Source organism: Arachis stenosperma, chromosome 9 (genome assembly GCF_014773155.1).
Source record: "Arachis stenosperma cultivar V10309 chromosome 9, arast.V10309.gnm1.PFL2, whole genome shotgun sequence".
In the NCBI taxonomy this organism is placed as follows: Eukaryota; Viridiplantae; Streptophyta; class Magnoliopsida; order Fabales; family Fabaceae; genus Arachis; species Arachis stenosperma.
Window position 1 is genome coordinate 20,671,871 of NC_080385.1, and position 18,981 is coordinate 20,690,851.

Below are 18,981 nucleotides of genomic sequence, written 5' to 3' on the forward strand. Positions count from 1 at the left end.
GCCCTCACTCTAAGCTTGTCATTCTTTGAGAACCTTATATTCCTACCCCATTAAATAGTATAATCTCTAGTGGCAGCCATAAAATGTTTCTTGGACTTGAAAACCATGCTTACCTCAAATTTCAAATCACCAAATTTGGCCTTGTCATTATACTGTAGATGCACAGCTGGATCTTCGTCCTCAGAGTCTAACTCTTGATCAGAATCTTCTGACTTCCATTCATCTCCATCTAATGATTCTTCATACAATAAATCATCATCTGAATCTGAAATTACATCAATTCACCACAAAATTGTAATATAAGCAAATAATTCACAAAGATCTATAAAACAAGCAATTTGAATAACTCATAGACAATTAAATAAACAATACCTGCATCAGAGCATTCATCAGATTCGATATCTTCGTAGCTAGAGTCATCAGTGTCAATAGTTTTGTCCCTTGCTCTGTCAGCAGCAGGCTTATGCTTCTCTCTATGATCTACTTTCTTGATCCTAAAAGACTGTCCTCCATCAACTCCACTGTCACTGTCACTACTGTATATAGAATCTCCTACAACTTTTGGAGGCTTGTACAAACTATCTTCAGCACTCTCATATGAATCATGAGAGTCACTATCATTATCAACTGGAGTTGTCTTTACTTGTCTTCTAGATCTTGTTTTGGTTGTATCTTTCACCTTCTTATTGATCTTATTGGCTGGTGTAGGCTTGGCAGAAACTTTAGCAGCCTGGGGTTTAGTCCAAGGGTTGGACTGATGGATGGGCTTTTTATGGGATTAGATGTGGGCTGAGGAGTGGACTTTTTTGTGGACTAATGTGTTGGCTTAGGTGTGGGCTGAGGTGTGGGTTGAGGAGTTGGCTTAGGTGTGGGCTTAGGTGTGGGCTCAGGTATGGGCTTAGGTGTTAGTTCAGGTGTGGGCTTAGGTTTGGGTTGAGGTGTGGGGTGAGGAGAGGGTAACTTGGTGGGCTGAGATTTGTTCTTTTTTGGCTGAGGTGATTTTTTTATGGTCTTACAATAAGGCTGAGACATTGCTTCATTGTGGCCCTTATTCAGTTTCTCTGGGGGTTCAGGGATGGTTGGCAACTATAGTACATCATCATCATCCTCGCTCATGCAGTCAACCACGTGTGGCTTAGAAACTACATGCTCAAAATAGATGTTTATGAGGTGTTGATTCCTCCTGCAGTCCTTAACCAATGCCAACAGATCAGCATCATTTTCTAGCCTCCTCAAGCCATTATCCGAAAATGTTTCAGGAACTTTCCACAAGCAATTGTTCATCTCAGCATATCCTAACTCCTTATAATATCCCTTCACAAAAAACATATCTAAAGTGTCTGCTTCTACACCCATTAATACTTCAGTATTATCTGGTTCATAAAACAGATATCCTGATTCATCTATTTTAAACTTTCCACCATGGTGAAATATAAAGGTCATAGGGGAACCTTCCATCTGCAACCAAAACAGCAAAACACTAAACTATTGGAATTTTTTTCATAAACAAGCAAAGCAGATTCATCATCAACTACAAAAAAGAAAATAAAACACACACATGCAGCTATACAGAGCGCAAACATTGTTCTCAAATCTTAAAAAACAGAGTCATTCATGGATCACCACGAAAGCCCTAAGCCTGAACATATTTTTTCAAACCCTAACATTGCAAACAGTAACAATGGATTTCCAACGATCATAGAAGCACATTCATCAGGAGATAAAACCACAATCAATCTCAGAAAATAACAAAAAAGGTAACCTACCTCTTACGCAAGACGATAGTGTGCCCTTTTCGGTTGACCAAGGTTGTCGCAAACCGGTCACCTTCAACTCCAACACATTGTTGTCGTCGGTCTAGGCTGATAGTCACCGCTCAATGCTTCGTCTTTGTGGAGGTGAGAACCGAAGACGAAGGGATTACATAGATGATTTGTTTTCAGAAGAAGGATGGAATTAGAGAGATGTAACAAAACAGGGATGAAAAATGAAGCGTTGTAAGGGGTGAGCAAAGAAAACGACGTCGTTTAAGCATTGGCTGACATGTCACACTAACAGCCAGGTAAGCAAATGGTAACGCCGTTAGTCAAATAATAGACGGAAGGACTAACGTTACCATTTTTAAATTTTTGGGGGACAATTTTGATTAATTTATTCTTTCCGGGACCAATTTCAAGATCGTGTAATCTTTGAGTGACTAATTTAGCTATTTACTCAATAACTAATTACGTAACGTCACATACATATTAATAAATTTAATTTATATTAATAAACTGAATGGGGTTTAAAGTTATGCAAATATCCTAATCAATTTTTGTTATATGTTTGTCCTGAAATATCTTTATGTAAATTGAATCAATTATGTTATTTACATGTAAATCTAAATATGTTATATTAATAGTAATTCGAATCAAGTTAATTGTTTATTTATTCTATATTAACTTTAAAACATAAATATTAATAAGAAAATTATTCCATTTGGATTCAAATAAAATATAAAAAAAATTAAAACGAATAAGAATAGAAATCTAATTTTTGTGTTTTAGTTCAAATTCTAGAAAATTTATATTTTTATAAACTTTTGAATTTAAAACAGAACAATAAACGATTTTTAAAAAATATTAAAAATTATCCTTTAATTCATTAACATCTAAAAAATTATTACCGGAATTTTTTATGTTAAAAAATTAATATAAAATATAATTTTGTAAGATAACATAAGAATTAAAATTTAAATATTTTTAGAGTAAAAAATAACAAAAAATTATACGATATAAAATCATTAACTATATTTATATAATATGTAATTTAAAAAATAATTAAAATATTATATTAACAAAATTATCATTTAATTTATAAAATCACTACAACATTTTTGGTCTAAGATAACCCTTATTTGAAGCAACATTTAATAAAAGTTGCCTTAAATAGGAAAATACAACCTGTTTTAAGAGTTGCCTTTGAGTAAAGCAAAGATAACAAATTTTTTGGCCACCCACAAAAATTGTTGTCTTTGATATTTAAAGCAACACTTAAAAAATATTACAATATAAAACATTAAAGACAACATTTTTAAATAAAAATACAACATTTTATAAGGGTTATAAAAAAATTGAATAAATAACTTTTATAAAAAATTGCCTAAAATCATTCATAGCTAAAAATTTTAGAGGGAAACTTTTAATCATATTCCCTCCAAATAATTATTTTCCAATCAAATAACTTAGTAAAAAAAAGAAAAGCTACTAGCTAGGTCACATTTCCATTGCTTCATTCCTCACTACCACCCACCGTTTGGAAAAAAAGGGAGAAGCCCTAACTCACGGCGCACACGAAAGCGCGACACGAACAGCAGCAGGTCTCGACCCAGACGGTGCGACACGAACGGCAGCAGGTCTCGTTCGCGTACGAGAGCAGGTCTCTGTCGGTGACGACGCGGTGCTCTCCTCCACAGGCGTCGGCGAGTTGCTCTCCTCCACAGGCGTCGGCGAGTTGCTCTCCTCCTCCTATCTCAGCTCCACGTCGCAGTCACCTTCGAGAAACCCCTCTCCTTCTTCCTCCTCTTCCCCTGTCTCGCCTCCTCCTCTTCGCAATCTCAGACAACACTACATGCAGCGGTAACCCCCTTTCGCCTCCTCTGCGTGTTGCTTGGTAAGAAGCTTCTGATTTTCTGATTTACTATGAATTGAATTTTCTGAATACTTTGATTTTGAATGAAGATTGGGAATGTTCTAAATTTTAGTATGAAAATAGAATTTTTGAATGAATTTATTCTACATTGAGGCTAATTTTACATTGATTCTTGCAGTAAACTCCCAATTGAAGAGCTGCACCAGTTCTTGGAATTCTAGTTGCCAAAGCTATATGTGAACCCATCAGGTAAACATTTTCCTTCTTGGCCCTGGACATCTAGCTCTTTTTTGGCTGTGCCTCTGATCCTAAGAAATCCACATTCATGCCCTGTGAATGGTGTTATTTAGCAATTAGCAGGGAAACAAAATAAAAAGTGTTAGAAAAATCTGAATAATTTAATTAATACCTGTAGTGCAGACTTCCCTTGAAGATCCTCACTTGCTATTAACTCATGTGAAAGCAAATCTTCCTCATCGACTAGATCAAAATAAGGTCCGGAAAGAAATTATAATCCTCATCAATTTTCTGCTAAAGTTTAACAAATTAAATCAGATATATACCACTATGAGTAATTGTTAAATTATATATATATATATTTGTTAAACTTCAAAGAAATTGTAATCCTTTACTATCTGTCCAAATTCGCTGACTTTTGAGTAATTGTTAAAGTGTTTTATTTAGTTTCTAGACTACTATTAATTAATATATATAAACCGAGTATGAGTTTCTAATGCTATATTATTATTAATAATGTAGCTAGTATTACATCAATAGTTTTGTAAACTTAAAATAAAGAAAATAAAAAATGTTTACTAAAACTTGAATCATCACAAACAAATCATTTAGTGCATGTACGAAACCAATTCTTTTAATGTATTTGGCAACCACTGCAAAATATTTATATTAGTCAATTTTTAGTGTACTTGTATATATATGTTATTTCAATTGACCACTTTTTCTTAACATTTAAAAATTAATATACAAATTATAGTTAAACACATGTTGATGCTGATTTTACATTGATTCTTGCAGTAAACCCCCAATGGAAGAGCTGCATCAGTTCTTGGAATTCTAGTTGCCAAAGCTATATGTGAACCCATCAGGTAAACATTTTCTTTCTTGGCCCTGGACATCTAGCTATTTTTTGGTTGTGCTTCTGATCCTAAGAAATCCACATTCATACCCTGTGAATGGTGTTATTTAGCAATTAGCAGGGAAACAAAATAAAAAGTGTCATAGGAAAATCTGTAATAATTTTCAGTGTCTATGGAATATTTTTGCAAGAAAAAATGTAGTAACTAATAAATAATTAATTAATACCTGTAGTGCAGACTTCCCTTGAAGATCCTCACTTGCTATTAACTCATGTGAAAGCAAATCTTCCTCATCGACTAAATCAAAATCAAGGTCCGGAAAGAAATTGTAATCCTCATCAATTTCCTGCTAAAGTTTAACAAATTAAATTAGATATATACCACTATGAGTAATTGTTAAATTATATATATATATATATATATATATATATATATATATATATATTTGTTAAACTTCAAAGAAATTGTAATCCTTTACTATCTGTCCAAATTTGCTGACTTTTGAGTAATTGTTAAATTTGCTGAATTTTATTTTGATTATGAATTCTGAATGCATTGAATCTTAATTTTTGGGGCTTCTTTATAATTCTGATTTTAGGAGTTTTATTTCAATTGTTCTGAAATTTTCATGGTTCTGATTGTTGCTTCTTAGGGTTTTCTGAATTTTTGTGCATCTTAATTCTGATTTCTGAAGCTGTTTCCTGGGGAAAAATACGACGATCTGCAAAAACTGTTAAGGTACATCCTCTATATGATTTCACAATTTCTTTTCTTTTTGTCAGAATTCTCTAAATTGCTGCGGTGAATGCTATGGCTATAGTTTCATACTTTTGGGTTATTGTAGCCAGCTAATATCATCAATCATCATCCTGATTTAGAATATATCACAATTCAGACCTTCTTTATTCTTCTGAATCATATTGCTGTGCCCGTACTTGTGTTCTTGATTGTATATATGGTTTTGAATACAAGTATGTGCAATTCCTATTCTCTTTTTTACATAAATTCTTAGATATTACCAAGCATCTAACCTACATCAAGCAGTTAGAAAAATTAAAATCTTAACCCATATAGTTCAATGTTACTCTTTATATATATATATAATTTAATCAAAGTTCAATTAGCACAACACAAATTGGGCATGCAAATCATACATTTAATTTATATTAATCAATAGAAATATATAAATCAATATAGAGAGATAAAGGGATAATTAAAAAAATAACCATATAAATTAAATTAAAATACTTGGATCTCAAGACAAACCCTACCTTGAACCTTTTAAATCTTTCAGTTACTCTTATAGTCTAGTATTATGTTCCATGAATTACAAGACTTTATGTAGTAAAAGTTGTAACTAAAGAGTTATGGAATCTTGGGTTTTCACTGTATTTTTTTTCAGCCGCTCAAAAACAGAATTAAGTTCATGACATTCCTCTTGGGCTTTATTCATAAATTCTAGGAAACATTTTTTGTGCAGAGAAAGGAACAAGGAATATCTATTTTTGAACCAGAGGATGATATTTGATAATGACACTAATCTATTTTTGTGTTTATCCTCAATCATGCGACATTATATTTTGTGTGTCTGTGCTTAGAAGGCAAGCAGCATGTTTTATTTGATTATTTAAATTGCATAAGCTTTTGTGCTTGTGTTTGTGTGTACTTGGTGCAGGATAGTGACTTGGACTTTTGTTCGATTATTATTTTTTGTTTGATTTTTCTATTTTCCACATGGAGTAATGTAAATTTGATACTTTCCTCTGTTATACAGAAAGATTGCTTCAGAGGAGTTTGAAGAACATTCGTGGACATTCTAGGACTTGAAGATTGCAATTTGTTTAGCCATGACTCCGTAAGTTTTTTTTTTATCTTACTTATACTTGTATGTTTTCATATGTATATTATGACCTTTGTGCAGTTTTTTTTTTCATGTTGAATGTCTTTTATGTGTCTTTTTCATTGTTTCTTAATTTTAATAATAATATTTTGATGTGCCTTTTTTATGAATTTATATACTTACTGTGCATAAACATTATTATTTACATGGTTATTAGTTAGATAGTAGTAATAATATATGAATAATTAGGTTTTCCTAAGACCTAGAGAAAGATTGGATGAGTTTACCGAGAGATAAAGCTCAGTTTAGTAACGGTGTCAATGACTTCTTAGACTTTGCTTACTCCATCGGATACCCACAAGGAGAGGAAATCTTATGCCCTTGTGCAAAGTGTTGTAATTTCTTGTGGCACAAAAGACAAACAATTTATATTCATTTGATTGCCTTTGGATTCGTTAATGGTTATACGAGATGGATTCATCATGGGGAAAGCGTAGTCGGCATGGATGTTGATAGCGATAGCGATAATGAGATTGACAGTGACAATGAGACTAACTCGTACGACGACATGGACGCCTTGTTGAACGATAGATTTCGGGATGTGGCACAAGCGGAAGGGATAAAAGAAGGTATGAATGAAGATGCAAAGAAATTCTATAACTTGGTTGAAGAGGCTAGCAAAGAACTGTATCCCGGTTACGACGGGTTTTCTACGTTGTCTTTCACCATCCGACTATACTTGTTAAAGTGTCAACATGGGTGGAGTAATGCCTCTTTTACTTCTCTCTTGGAGTTGCTAAAAGAGGCTATTCCTAACTTAAATATTCCTGCTTCTTTCAATAAAGCCAAGACTATGGTGAGGGACTTAGGTCTTGACTATAAAAAGATTGACGCATGCCCGAACGATTGCATGCTATATTGGAAAGAGTACGAGAAGGACACATCTTGTCATGAAGGATTTAACTAATTTTATTGGAACAATGGGAAGGAATAGTGATTTTATTACCTTGAAGTACACTAATTGGAAAGCTGTGCCCAAGCAAATCAAAAAGCGCATTTGGAAGTATATTAATGTAAGCTCCATTTATCTTTATGTTTATGCCATATGTTAATAATTATTTTATGCATATGATATGATGAAATTGATGTGTTTGTAGTCAAAGTTCATTCTTCCAAAATCTTCAAAGTTATGGGTGATGACTGGTGTTCAAGGAGCATGGAAGCGTTACAAAACAAGAATAAAAAAGAAGCATTTTGAACCATATTCTAGAAATATTGAGGATATGTTGGTGAATCGTCCTTTAGAAATTCCAGAAATACAATTTCGGAAGCTAATTGCATATTGGAGTATTCCAACTGTCAAAGTGAGCTAGAGGATTTCAATTATTATTATTTGATATGATCAAGTATAATTCTTTTAATTTTTATATTTTTTCATCATTGTTTATTTTAAACACAGGCCATGTGTGTTATAAATTCTGAAAATCGCAAGAAGCAACAATGGAGGCATAAAATGGGCCCAATCAATTTTGCAAGAGTGCGTGTTGATTTGGTAAGGTCACATTTGAGTTAAAATTCTCTACTTGTTACTTCTCCCTAATTTTAGTATGTTATGACTTTGTAATTGTTATCTTGATCTGTAGCGTGAGAAAAAAGAGAACAAAGAGGAACCAAATCAAGCTGAAATGTTTGTTGCAACTCGGAATGGACTAAAAGGGAAAACACTTGATGTAGAAACACAAGCTGTTATTGTAAGTTCCTCTATAATTTTCTTGTTTTAGTAGTTGTTTTATGACTGTCATGGATGCTATTTTTTTTTGCTGTTTTATGGCTATCGTGATTATTGTTATGGTATCTATTTTGCGGCTGTTTCATGGCTGTTTCATGGGCTGTTTCATGGCTGATTTAGTTGCTATTTTATGGCTATTTTATGCATATTTTATGGCTGTCATGGCAGCTATTTTGCGGCTGTTTCATGGCTGTTTCATGGGCTGTTTCATGGCTGATTTAGTTGCTATTTTATGGCTATTTTATGCATATTTTATGGCTGTCATGGCAGTTATTTTATGACTGTTTTATGGCTATCATGGTTGTTGTTTTAGTATCTACTTTATGACTGTTTTGTGGTTGTCATGGTTGCTGACTTGCTGCTTTCTATGTTTTGTGGTATCTATTTCGTGGCTGTTTCATGGCTGTTTCATGGGCTGTTTCATGGCTGATTTAGTTGCTGTTCTATGGCTATTTTATATCTGTTTCATGGTTGATTTAGTTGCTGTTCTATGGCTATTTTATCCATGTTTTATGGCTATTATGGACTGCTATTTTATGGTTATTTCATGGCTGTTTTATGGTTGATTTTATTGCTGTTCTATGACAATTTACAACCATGTTATATGGCTATCATGGACTGCTGTTTTATGGCTCTTTTATGGCTATTTTGGATTGCTGTCCCTATTAGTTATCAATAGGTTTTTGGATTCTTTCATTGAATTTTTATCACTAAAAATAGACATATCATATATTTGTGTGTATAGGATAAACTTGATGATCTCCAAGAAGCTGGAGAAACTCCTACTAATGCATTTCAAAAAGTTTTTGGTAAAGAGAATCCAGGAAGAGTTCGATGTTATGGAAGAACTGTTATAAAAACTTCTCTTAAGAAAAATAAAGAAATAGATGAAATCAAAAAACAAAGTGAAGAGAAGGTAACAACTTTAAAAACTGAATTAGACGACCATAAGCAACGACTGCAAGGATTGGAAGATATTGTGAAACTTATGTTGCAACAAACTTCTCCTGGTATGAATGTTGATGAAGCGCTTTCTCTCTTGCGATCTAAGCAATCGTCTGCAAATAGTGCACAAGATCCAAATTTAGTTCCCCGGCATTCTCCTCCATCGACTCATATACCAAATCATGAATAGGTATATGTATGCTAAATTGTTGTACCACTTGAGTATACATATTATTGTATAGCTGATGTTTTGACTATAATTTTTTTGTTCATTTAAATTTAACTACAGCTTTCTTATTGTTGGAAGAAGTTTTCTGAAGACAAAGACAATTCTTGCCACAATGGTGAAGCACAAAGTCTTCTTGTTTTTTAGTGGACAACTTAGTTTCTTTTTTATTTAAGTTCATTAGCAGAAAAACATGTATTTTGCTTACTTAGGTTTATTATTTATTTGACTTGGTAACTTATTAGCAAGTATATAGGTTAATTGGTACTTGGAAGACCTTTCTATATATATATATGCAATATATATTATTATCTTATTCAAATGCGGGTGTTATATATTCTTCAAATATCATATAAATATAACAAAGATAAAAAAAATATTATTTTAGATATTAAAAAAGAGAATCTAAGAAAAATTCAATAAGGTGTTGCTTTAGGTATTAAAAAAAGACAACTGTAAATAAACCTACATAAGTGTTGCATTATGTCTATAAAAAAGGCAACTTAAAAAAATTTGGACAAGTGTTGCTTTAGGTATATGAAAATGCAACTTAAAAAAACCTGGACAAGTGTTGCTTTAGGTGGAGGAAAAGGCAACTTGAAAAAATTTGTACAAGTGTTGCTTTAGGTATATGAAAAAGCAACTTAAAAAACTCTGGACAAGTGTTGCTTTATATATTAGAAAATACAACTCGTAAAAAGTATTGCCATAGCGTTTCATATAAAGCGTTGTGTTTGGGTGCTCTAAGGCAACCCTTTCGCGGAGTTGCTTTATTTGCAGAAAAGGCAACGTTTTTTGAAGGTTGCCAAAAAAAGGGTTCCCTTTAATATACAAAAGCGTTGCCTTAGACCAAAGGTAACGGCCGTATAGCCAACTCCCCAAAAAGCGTTGTTTTTTGTCGAAAAGTGTTGCCTTTTATCAAAAGCAACACTTTCTCTTATTATAAGCAACGTTTTTAAAGGGTTGCCTCAGCCCGAATTTGTTGTAGTGAATTAAGTATAAAAGTTATTACTTTAAATTTTGAATGCACTATACATACATATACATTAGTATAATAATTTATAATTAAATTAAATGATACTCGTGTACTATAATACACTATACATACACAGAATAGTACAATAATTTATAATTCAAGAAAAAAAGGTTATTAGCTAATGATACTCGTATAATACGATACACTATACATACACATATATTATATTATATAACTTTTTATTACTTCTAAATTTAAAAACAATAAATAAATTTTAACTTTTATGTCATCTTAAAAATTTATATTTTATATTTTTTTAACATAAAAAATTTTGATAATAATTTTTTTAGATGCTAATGAATCAAATGATAATTTTTATTTTTTAATAAATTTTTAGAAATTATTTATTGTTCCGATTTAAATTCACAAGTTTATAAAGTAGATTTTCTAGAATTTGAACTAAAACATAAAAGTTGAATTTCTATTCTTATTTATTTTGATTTTTTGATATTTTTTAATTCAAATAAAAGTATTTTCTTATTGATATTTATATTTTAAAGTTAATATAGAATAATAAACAAACAATTAACTTTAAAAAATTGTATAAGTAGTATATAGAATCAAATTGATTTGATTTACTATATATGCTGCAAAAGTAATAAATCGAATGAACTAAATTCGATTTATTATTGGTATAACACAATTTACTATTGGTGTAGTATATATAGCAAATTGAATCAACATGTAAATAAGAGAAATTTATCTAAATAAAACAATTGACATATTTACGCAAATGTAACAGTTGAAAACTAAATATATGTTTGTCCTATTACAATTCTATATAATCGTGGAAACCTTTACCGCTTTTTAAGAAAACACATAAACTATAGAACCCATACCACGGTTTATGAAGTGGATTTATGCATAAACCGTGAAACCCCTATCACGGTTTATGAGGAGTTAAGTAAATACATAAATCGTGAGATCAAAGGACGGATTGTATTTCTGGGTGTTAGAGTAGTTGGAATTGAGAGGATCTAGGAGAGAATCCAGTGACAGGGATACTCTAGTGGGGTAGGATCATGAAAAACCAAGATTATTTGTATCGATTAAATGGTGTTGCTCACGTGGCTGGAAGTATCAAGGAAGAGGTTAGTTCTTTATATGTTTTTTTTAGGTATTAGTTGTTTGTTGTTCGGTTCATATCCTATGTCACTTTGATGTGTGATTAGGGTATTTTTATACATAATTTGAAGATGTTGGTGAGTTATATGTTAAAATCTGATTGGTATTGTATTAATTTTTTTGGTTAATTTATGTGTTACTCTTTTTTCTTTGAATGATTTAATTTATAAAAAATTAAATAGGCGTTAGTTGATTTATATGTTAAAATTTGATTAGTACCGAATTAATTTTTTTTGTTAATTTATGTGTTATACTTTTATCTGTGCTTTATTTAATTTATAAATAATTTATAGTATAGTAATTTGTATGTTAAAATTTAATTAGTATTTAATTAATTTTTTTGTTAAGTAATGTGTTAAATTTTTATCTGTTAATTATTTAATTTATAAATAATTAAAAATTCAGTGATTTATCTATTAAAATTTGATTAGAACCGAATTAATTTTGTTGTTAATGTATGTACTAGACTTTTATATGTGACTTTTTTAATTCATAAATAATTTATACGGTAGAGATTTGTATGTTAAAATTTGATAAGTATCGAATTAATTTTTTATAATATTACTATGTTAGATTTTCATGAGTCAGCTATTTAATTTATACATAATAAAGAATTTACTGATTTATCCGTTAAAATTTGATTAGAACCATATTATTTTTTTGCATGATGCAACCGACTAGATGTATTTATAGTGCTAGAAGACAACAGAATATGTCTTTATATGATCGGATTAAGAACGATAATTTTAAATAAAAATTTAAATTTATTTTTTTTAACCAGGCTTAGTGATATTTTTACTCTCATTAAAGAAAATACTTAAGCTTAATTTAATATAAATTTGCTTGATTATTAAATTTTTTATTCTTATGGCTAGATTTTAAATGATTACATTTTGAGGTAAATTGCAAATAGGCTTGTTTGCACCCTAAATTAAAATAAAAGAAAGTTTAGGAAATCAACTCGGATATTAGATAATTTTATTAACTACAATGTGGATCGCAACAAAAAGGTCTAATAACACAAAAAAAATCTCATGACATTATCCAAACATAATCCTAATTTGATTTTTCACTATTACTCAAAATAAAAAAACACAGCTGCACCTCTCCTTTTTCTCTTATCTCCATCCGTGTCGTACTTTATTTTCTCCAGTTAGTTTCGTTGTCAAGAGACATCACCGCCACACCCAACCAAACAAATCAAGGTTCTATCACACGAAAGGGCTACCACGCCTAGCACCGAAATCGTCATCCACAACACACATGACAGAAGCTCCTTGGCAGCATCATTGCGCCGCACGACTTGATGCCGACCTCGAACCGACGTCCGTCAGCACCCACCCTCACGCCTGGTGCACAAAACGAGCAACGCTATAACCGTTGTTTGTCGCTGATTGCAAGGTAACGCCGCTTGTGTCTGCGAAATGAGATGTTTTATATAAATTTGCTTGATTATTATATTTTTTATAGTAACTATGAGATGAGATATTTCTTTCTATTTAACTTGGGATGTTTTTTTTTAATTTGGGATTTTTTTGTTACACTTGGAATTTTTTTTTTGTAAAACTTGAAATGTTTCTATTGTTAAGTTAGGATGTTTCTTTTATTAAACTTTGGATGTTTCTTTTTTTTAAATTTGAGATATTTTGATGCGGCTGAGGGTACAACGGCAGTGCGACAGATGGTTGAAGACAAAATGATTACAAGTTTACAATCCTATTTTTAAAAATTCAAAATTTTATTTTTTAATAATCTGAAAAAATTGTTTAAATTGGCAGGTACTCTAGTTGATTACCTAATGGGATTATTAAAATAATTGTTAAGTGCTACTTGATAAATAAAAAGTAAACTAAAGAATAATATATGAAAACTAAACTTAGTCATGGGTTTGAATTTAAATTTAAATCTAACAAGTTTATTAAATAAAAAACATGCAATGTGAGGCAAATTATATCACATTAGAGAAGTGGACGATACTTGGCCTTCTATTCCCAAAGGAAGGAGAGAAATCCATCCTCCTCTTCGGATATACACACAAACACACACTGATTGGGAATGATAGATTTAATAGAGAATGTGAGTACGTGGGAGTATAGAAGCTGCTATGGATGCATAATTATTAATAAATGGCGATAATAACCAGAAAGACCAAGAAATTCCCACAACTGCTTCTGGTTTATTAGAACCGGCCATTGAGTTACAACCAACACTTTTGCATTATCCATACATACTCCTGATCCTGAAATGGTGTGTCCCAAATAATCAATTTTCTTTGTGCCAAAGAAGAATTTGAAAAGCTTATCAAATAAGGTTTCTTTTTGCAGCAGCTGAAGCAGCAGTTCAAGTTGTTTTGTAAATCAGAATATCGTCAGAGAAAACAAGCACGAGTCTCCTCAAATAAGGGAGGAGGACATCATTCATAAGAGACTAAAATGTTTCAAGGGTATTAGTCAAGCCAAATGGCATAACAAGCCACTCATAATGTCCTTGATGAGTTCTAAATGCAGTCTTATGCCTATCATCAGGATGCACCAAAATTCGATGATATCGCAATCTCAAATCAAGTTTAGAAAAATAATTAGCACCATGTAACTCATCCATCAATTCATTAACAGTGGGTATAGGGAATGAATCCTTAATAGTGATAGCATTTAACGCCCTATAATTCGTGCAAAAATTACCACGTTCCATCTTTCTTTTTAACAAGTAAAATAGAACTAGAAAAATTGGCTCTTACTTAGCTGGATAATTCCATCCTTAAGCTTTTGCTGCACCATGGTTTTAATTTGTTCTTTCTGTCTATAAAAATACTGATATGACTTAGCTTTGACAGGACCTACATCCTCGATCAAGGGAATTCTGTGATCATGCTCCCTTGGAAGAGGTAACCCAACAGGGATCTGAAACACATCATTATAATGTGATAAATGCAACCATCTCTGGATCCATATTAGTAGACCATTTAAACTCCTCTAAAGCCCCCAATTTGGACCCAGTCACTTGCAAGGAATACATTTCATCAACTACTTCAATTTGCACCTATATTTGAATGTGATGAAATTGAGCTTAGGTTGGGGGTGGCAATGAATCACCATAAATTATGATAAACTTTTCTTGATGTAAGAAACGAATAAAAAGAGAATCATAATATGCAATATGATCCCTCAATATTCTAAGCTAATAATATCCTAAAACCATGTCTCCACCTACCACTTGTAACACATAGACATCAGGTAAAATAATTTTATGGCCTTGCATTTTAACTTGGACTGAAGGGATGCACCCTTCTACATTTATCACAGCAAAATTACCGACCATCAAATAAAAACCTGGAGCAAGTCCCATGTGCAATTTAAGAAACTTAGCAATTTGAGGTTGAATAAAGCTATCTGAGCTGCCCCGTCTATCAATATTTGAATTGGTAATCCATATATTGTAGCTGACAAACATAAGATATTCATTCCAGATTCCCCCTTAATTGCATTCATAGATAAATAGTGCAGGTCTTTTACCTGATTTTTCAATTCTAACAACAATGAATTCTCCTCAGTACCATCAGGTGGTTGCTCTTGTGATGGAGAATCTGCCTCATCAGTTTCTTCCAACTAATAGAGCATGAAATGTCGATTGAGGCATTGATGGCTTGGAAAAAATCACTCATCACACCAAAAGCACAAGTCCTTCTCCTGGCGTTGCTACTGCTCAGTTGGATAAAGTTACTTTTCCAAGTTCTAATTGGGGTTTAAGGTGGGTCTAAAAGTGGGTCACTAGTAAAGGAGGTGATGATGTTCAGGGAGCAGTTTTAGTAACGGAAGTAGTAGTTTGATTGTGGTGAATTAGAGCATGAATATTAGGTGCAGGGTTAGGACGGAAAAAAAGTGTGTTTTTATCTTCGTAAAGTCTAGCCAAACTCACTCCATGCATTAAGCTATGGGGACATTGAGCTTTCACCTCACGACAGATATCTTGATGTAACCCACAGATAAAATAGTCTCTTATCGCTTCATGTGGTTCGAATTGTGAGTGATTGGTGATGACAGTAAACTCTGAATAATAATCCATCACCGAACCACGTTGAGTTAGATTGAAGAGTGATTCACGAGATGATTCGAACAACGAGGGGGCCAAACTCAACCTCAATTGCACATTTCAATCCATGATAAGAAAGAAATTGAGTATGATACTGTATAATTTGAAACCATGGTATGGTGGAGCCTGAGATGTGCATAGCAACAATTCTAATGCATTCCTCTTTCTCAATTTGATAGTAATCAAAATATTGGTCGGCGCTAAAAATCTAATCGAGCACATCCATGCCGTCAAAACAAAGGAGATCAAATTTGAGGCGTCGAGGATAGGGTTGCTGATGTTGTTGGTGCGGTGTCTCTATTCGTGAGTTCGAACCATAGCCTAGTCATCCTTTAGACTAGCGTCAACTACAACTGGTTGTTTGTCCAATTTTTAAAGGATCTGTTGGAAGAAATGGTGTAGAATCTCTCTTTGGAATTTGCTAGCCTCTAACATTTGGTGAATCTGCTGTGAATTTTATTCCACCAACTCAAATAGTTTTCGAATATCAGCATCCATCGTCTTCGTATAGGTGTCGTCGCCCATGCTCAATGAAAGCGCCAAATGATAAGGAATGATAGATTTAATAAAGAATATGAATATGTGAAAGTATAGGGGATTACAAAAAAAATGGTCTATGAACTAGCAAAGGAAAATTGTATTGAAATAACAAATTAAGAGTAAATAAAGTAGAATAAGTAGAAGAGTGAATTAAACCTCCATTAAATTTCTAAACCTACAGAATGCCATAGAGAATAGAATGAGCAATAAGAAGAAAGAAAATATCTCCAAAAAAAGCTAGATAAGAAGAAAAAAATCAATACCAAAATATGCCTAACTAACATAGTCTCTTAAGAACCTATTTATAATTCTATTTTTACTCCCTTTTCTTAGTACTGTATGGATTATCACTCAAGTGGTCTCTATTAATAATATAATTTGGGTTCCCTTTTTAGATTTGTAATCCTTCATCCATTTTCTGCTCTTGTGCCATATCAGCACTCAAGTTTATCTCATTCGCTGGCCCTTTATCCTATCACACACACCACATTTTTCTCAAAAGGAAGTAGTCAAAACTTTGGAGTTTTACTTGGGTAGCCTCTTGCATTTGAAGAAGGAAGAAGAAACCACCACTAACACCCCCACTTTCACCACCACAAGGAGCAAGAAGGAAGATTGTAACCGCTTCTCCATTGCTCGAACCACTCCTCACTACCAAACTTCACAAATTGCCCCATCATCAAGAAAGATTTAAGAGTTTAGTTGATTATATAATGATTGATGATCTTGCATGGAATGATAAAAGGCTAAAATTAGAGTTGCACATGAATAAAATTTTGTTTTAAGATTAGAATTGATGGTGCTGATGAAAAAATTTGAGTTTAGGATGAGTAATTAGTATTGTGGATCTAAAATTGGAAGAAAGGAGATCCAATTGGATGTTCATAGAGCTGATGTTAGAAAGGTTAGGGTTGAGGTCTAAAGATTGGATTAGGTTTTGATTTAGAGTTATACGCATAACTGGTATGCCAAGTTACTAAATGTTTTGTAATTAGCGCTTTTGAAACTGTAGTATTGGCTAGACTCTGTAGAATTAATATTTTAAGATTTTTCCAACTATAATTTGAAGCTTGAAAACTAAATTTAATGTCATCACAGGTTTGAAAATTAAGGGAAATTTGAGTTGTCAATTAGACTTTAGTAAATTATGATTTTTTGCAGAATTATTGCACAAAGGCAACAACTTACAAAGCTTCATTCTCAAATCTCAACCCACAAACCATAATTTTGAGTGAGACTAAATTTAGATGAAAGCTAGTTTCATAGAGAGTTTTCTAATTTTTAGAATTAAAGTTACCCAGGCCAAAGAATGTTCAAAACCAAAAATAGTTAACTTTAAAGTGCATAACTAATTTCATAAAGCTTGGACGGGCATGGTAACAAAATCTTTGGAAATATCTTTGTCTCTTGTTTCTCCATGCCAAAAATTAGGTAGATTAGAGGTCTCTAGAATTATTCATGCATGTTTAGTAATAAGACAAAAGCTATTTCGGTAATAGAGTAGTTTCTATTTTTTCTTAAGAAAAAGTATGGAGAGCCAATGTAGTTGCTATACAATGTGTACAATGAGATATTTTTGTAATTAAAATCAAATGATAATTAAAGTAATTAATTATTATTTATTTCAAATTTTAAATTCAACCTAAATAAGGATTCCATACCGTCAACAATGCAAAATTGAAAACTGCCAACCCTCTCCCCCATTTACAGGGAATTGCTTCTCGAAAATTCTCACCTTCTCTCAACAGTGCCACCCCACAACTACCCGCAACAGCCACCATCGCGCATAGCCTTGCGAAGGACCGTGCAACACCGTCGTGAGGGTTGCTTTGTTCGTGCAGCCGTGGACGTCCCAGTCGGAGAAGATTTCTCCCAGCCGGCGATGGTTCACCCTCTGACATCGTCATTCATCACCACAAGGTTATACACGAACTGTACTTCTAGTTGCTCTCATTGTTTTACTTATCGGCATCAACTTTCAAGGTGCCATTGCTGACTATGGTGGTGGTTAGCAGGGTGGACATGCCACTTTCTATGGTGGTGGTGATGCTTCCGACACAATGGGTCAGTTTATTAGAGTCATTTTTGTGCATGTGTTGATTATAGTAACATAATAATAACATAAAGTGTTAGTGTTGTATATTTTGTTTAGATTTGGTCATTATTTTTTTCTGTTCAACTATAGAAGATGTAAAATCTCAAGCACAATGCTCTTTAAAATTAACTACATTATTGTTAGTGATGGCCAATAAGACTTAATTTCTTAATCGACCAGCAACACTAGTTGTCCACTACAAACATCAACAAGATTCGTAAATTCGTGTGATTCGTCACAAAATTATGAGTTCATTGAAGAATTTAAGAAAGACATCCACAAACACTAGCTTAATTGGAGCTTTATAATGACACAAAAAACCAATATGCCAAATTGTTATTAACAGGTATATAAAAAAATCATGTTTCTAAAAATTCAACAAAATGCAAAAAGAAACCCAATCACTTGAGTTCAAAAGAACCATCCAGATACATTTTAAAGTAACCATCTGTCTTATGTGTACTAATTAAATCAACTCAAATAGGGACGTATCAAGATAACCACAAGCGCACAAAGCGTCGTAGTCGCTCATCAGCACTTGTAAACCGCTACAAACATCTAGAAAACTA

The 18,981-nt window shown here is 32.5% G+C and overlaps 1 protein-coding gene across 1 annotated transcript; it reads left to right on the plus strand.

The window, feature by feature from the left end:
• The first annotated feature begins 7,547 nt into the window (after nucleotides 1–7,547).
• Nucleotides 7,548–9,491, plus strand: LOC130949220 (uncharacterized). Its single transcript, XM_057878003.1, has 5 exons — nucleotides 7,548–7,640; nucleotides 7,725–7,931; nucleotides 8,027–8,119; nucleotides 8,211–8,318; nucleotides 9,102–9,491. Exons 1-5 carry the CDS (start codon nucleotides 7,548–7,550, stop codon nucleotides 9,489–9,491), a joined length of 891 nt encoding a protein of 296 aa, XP_057733986.1.
• The last annotated feature ends 9,490 nt before the right edge of the window (nucleotides 9,492–18,981 follow it).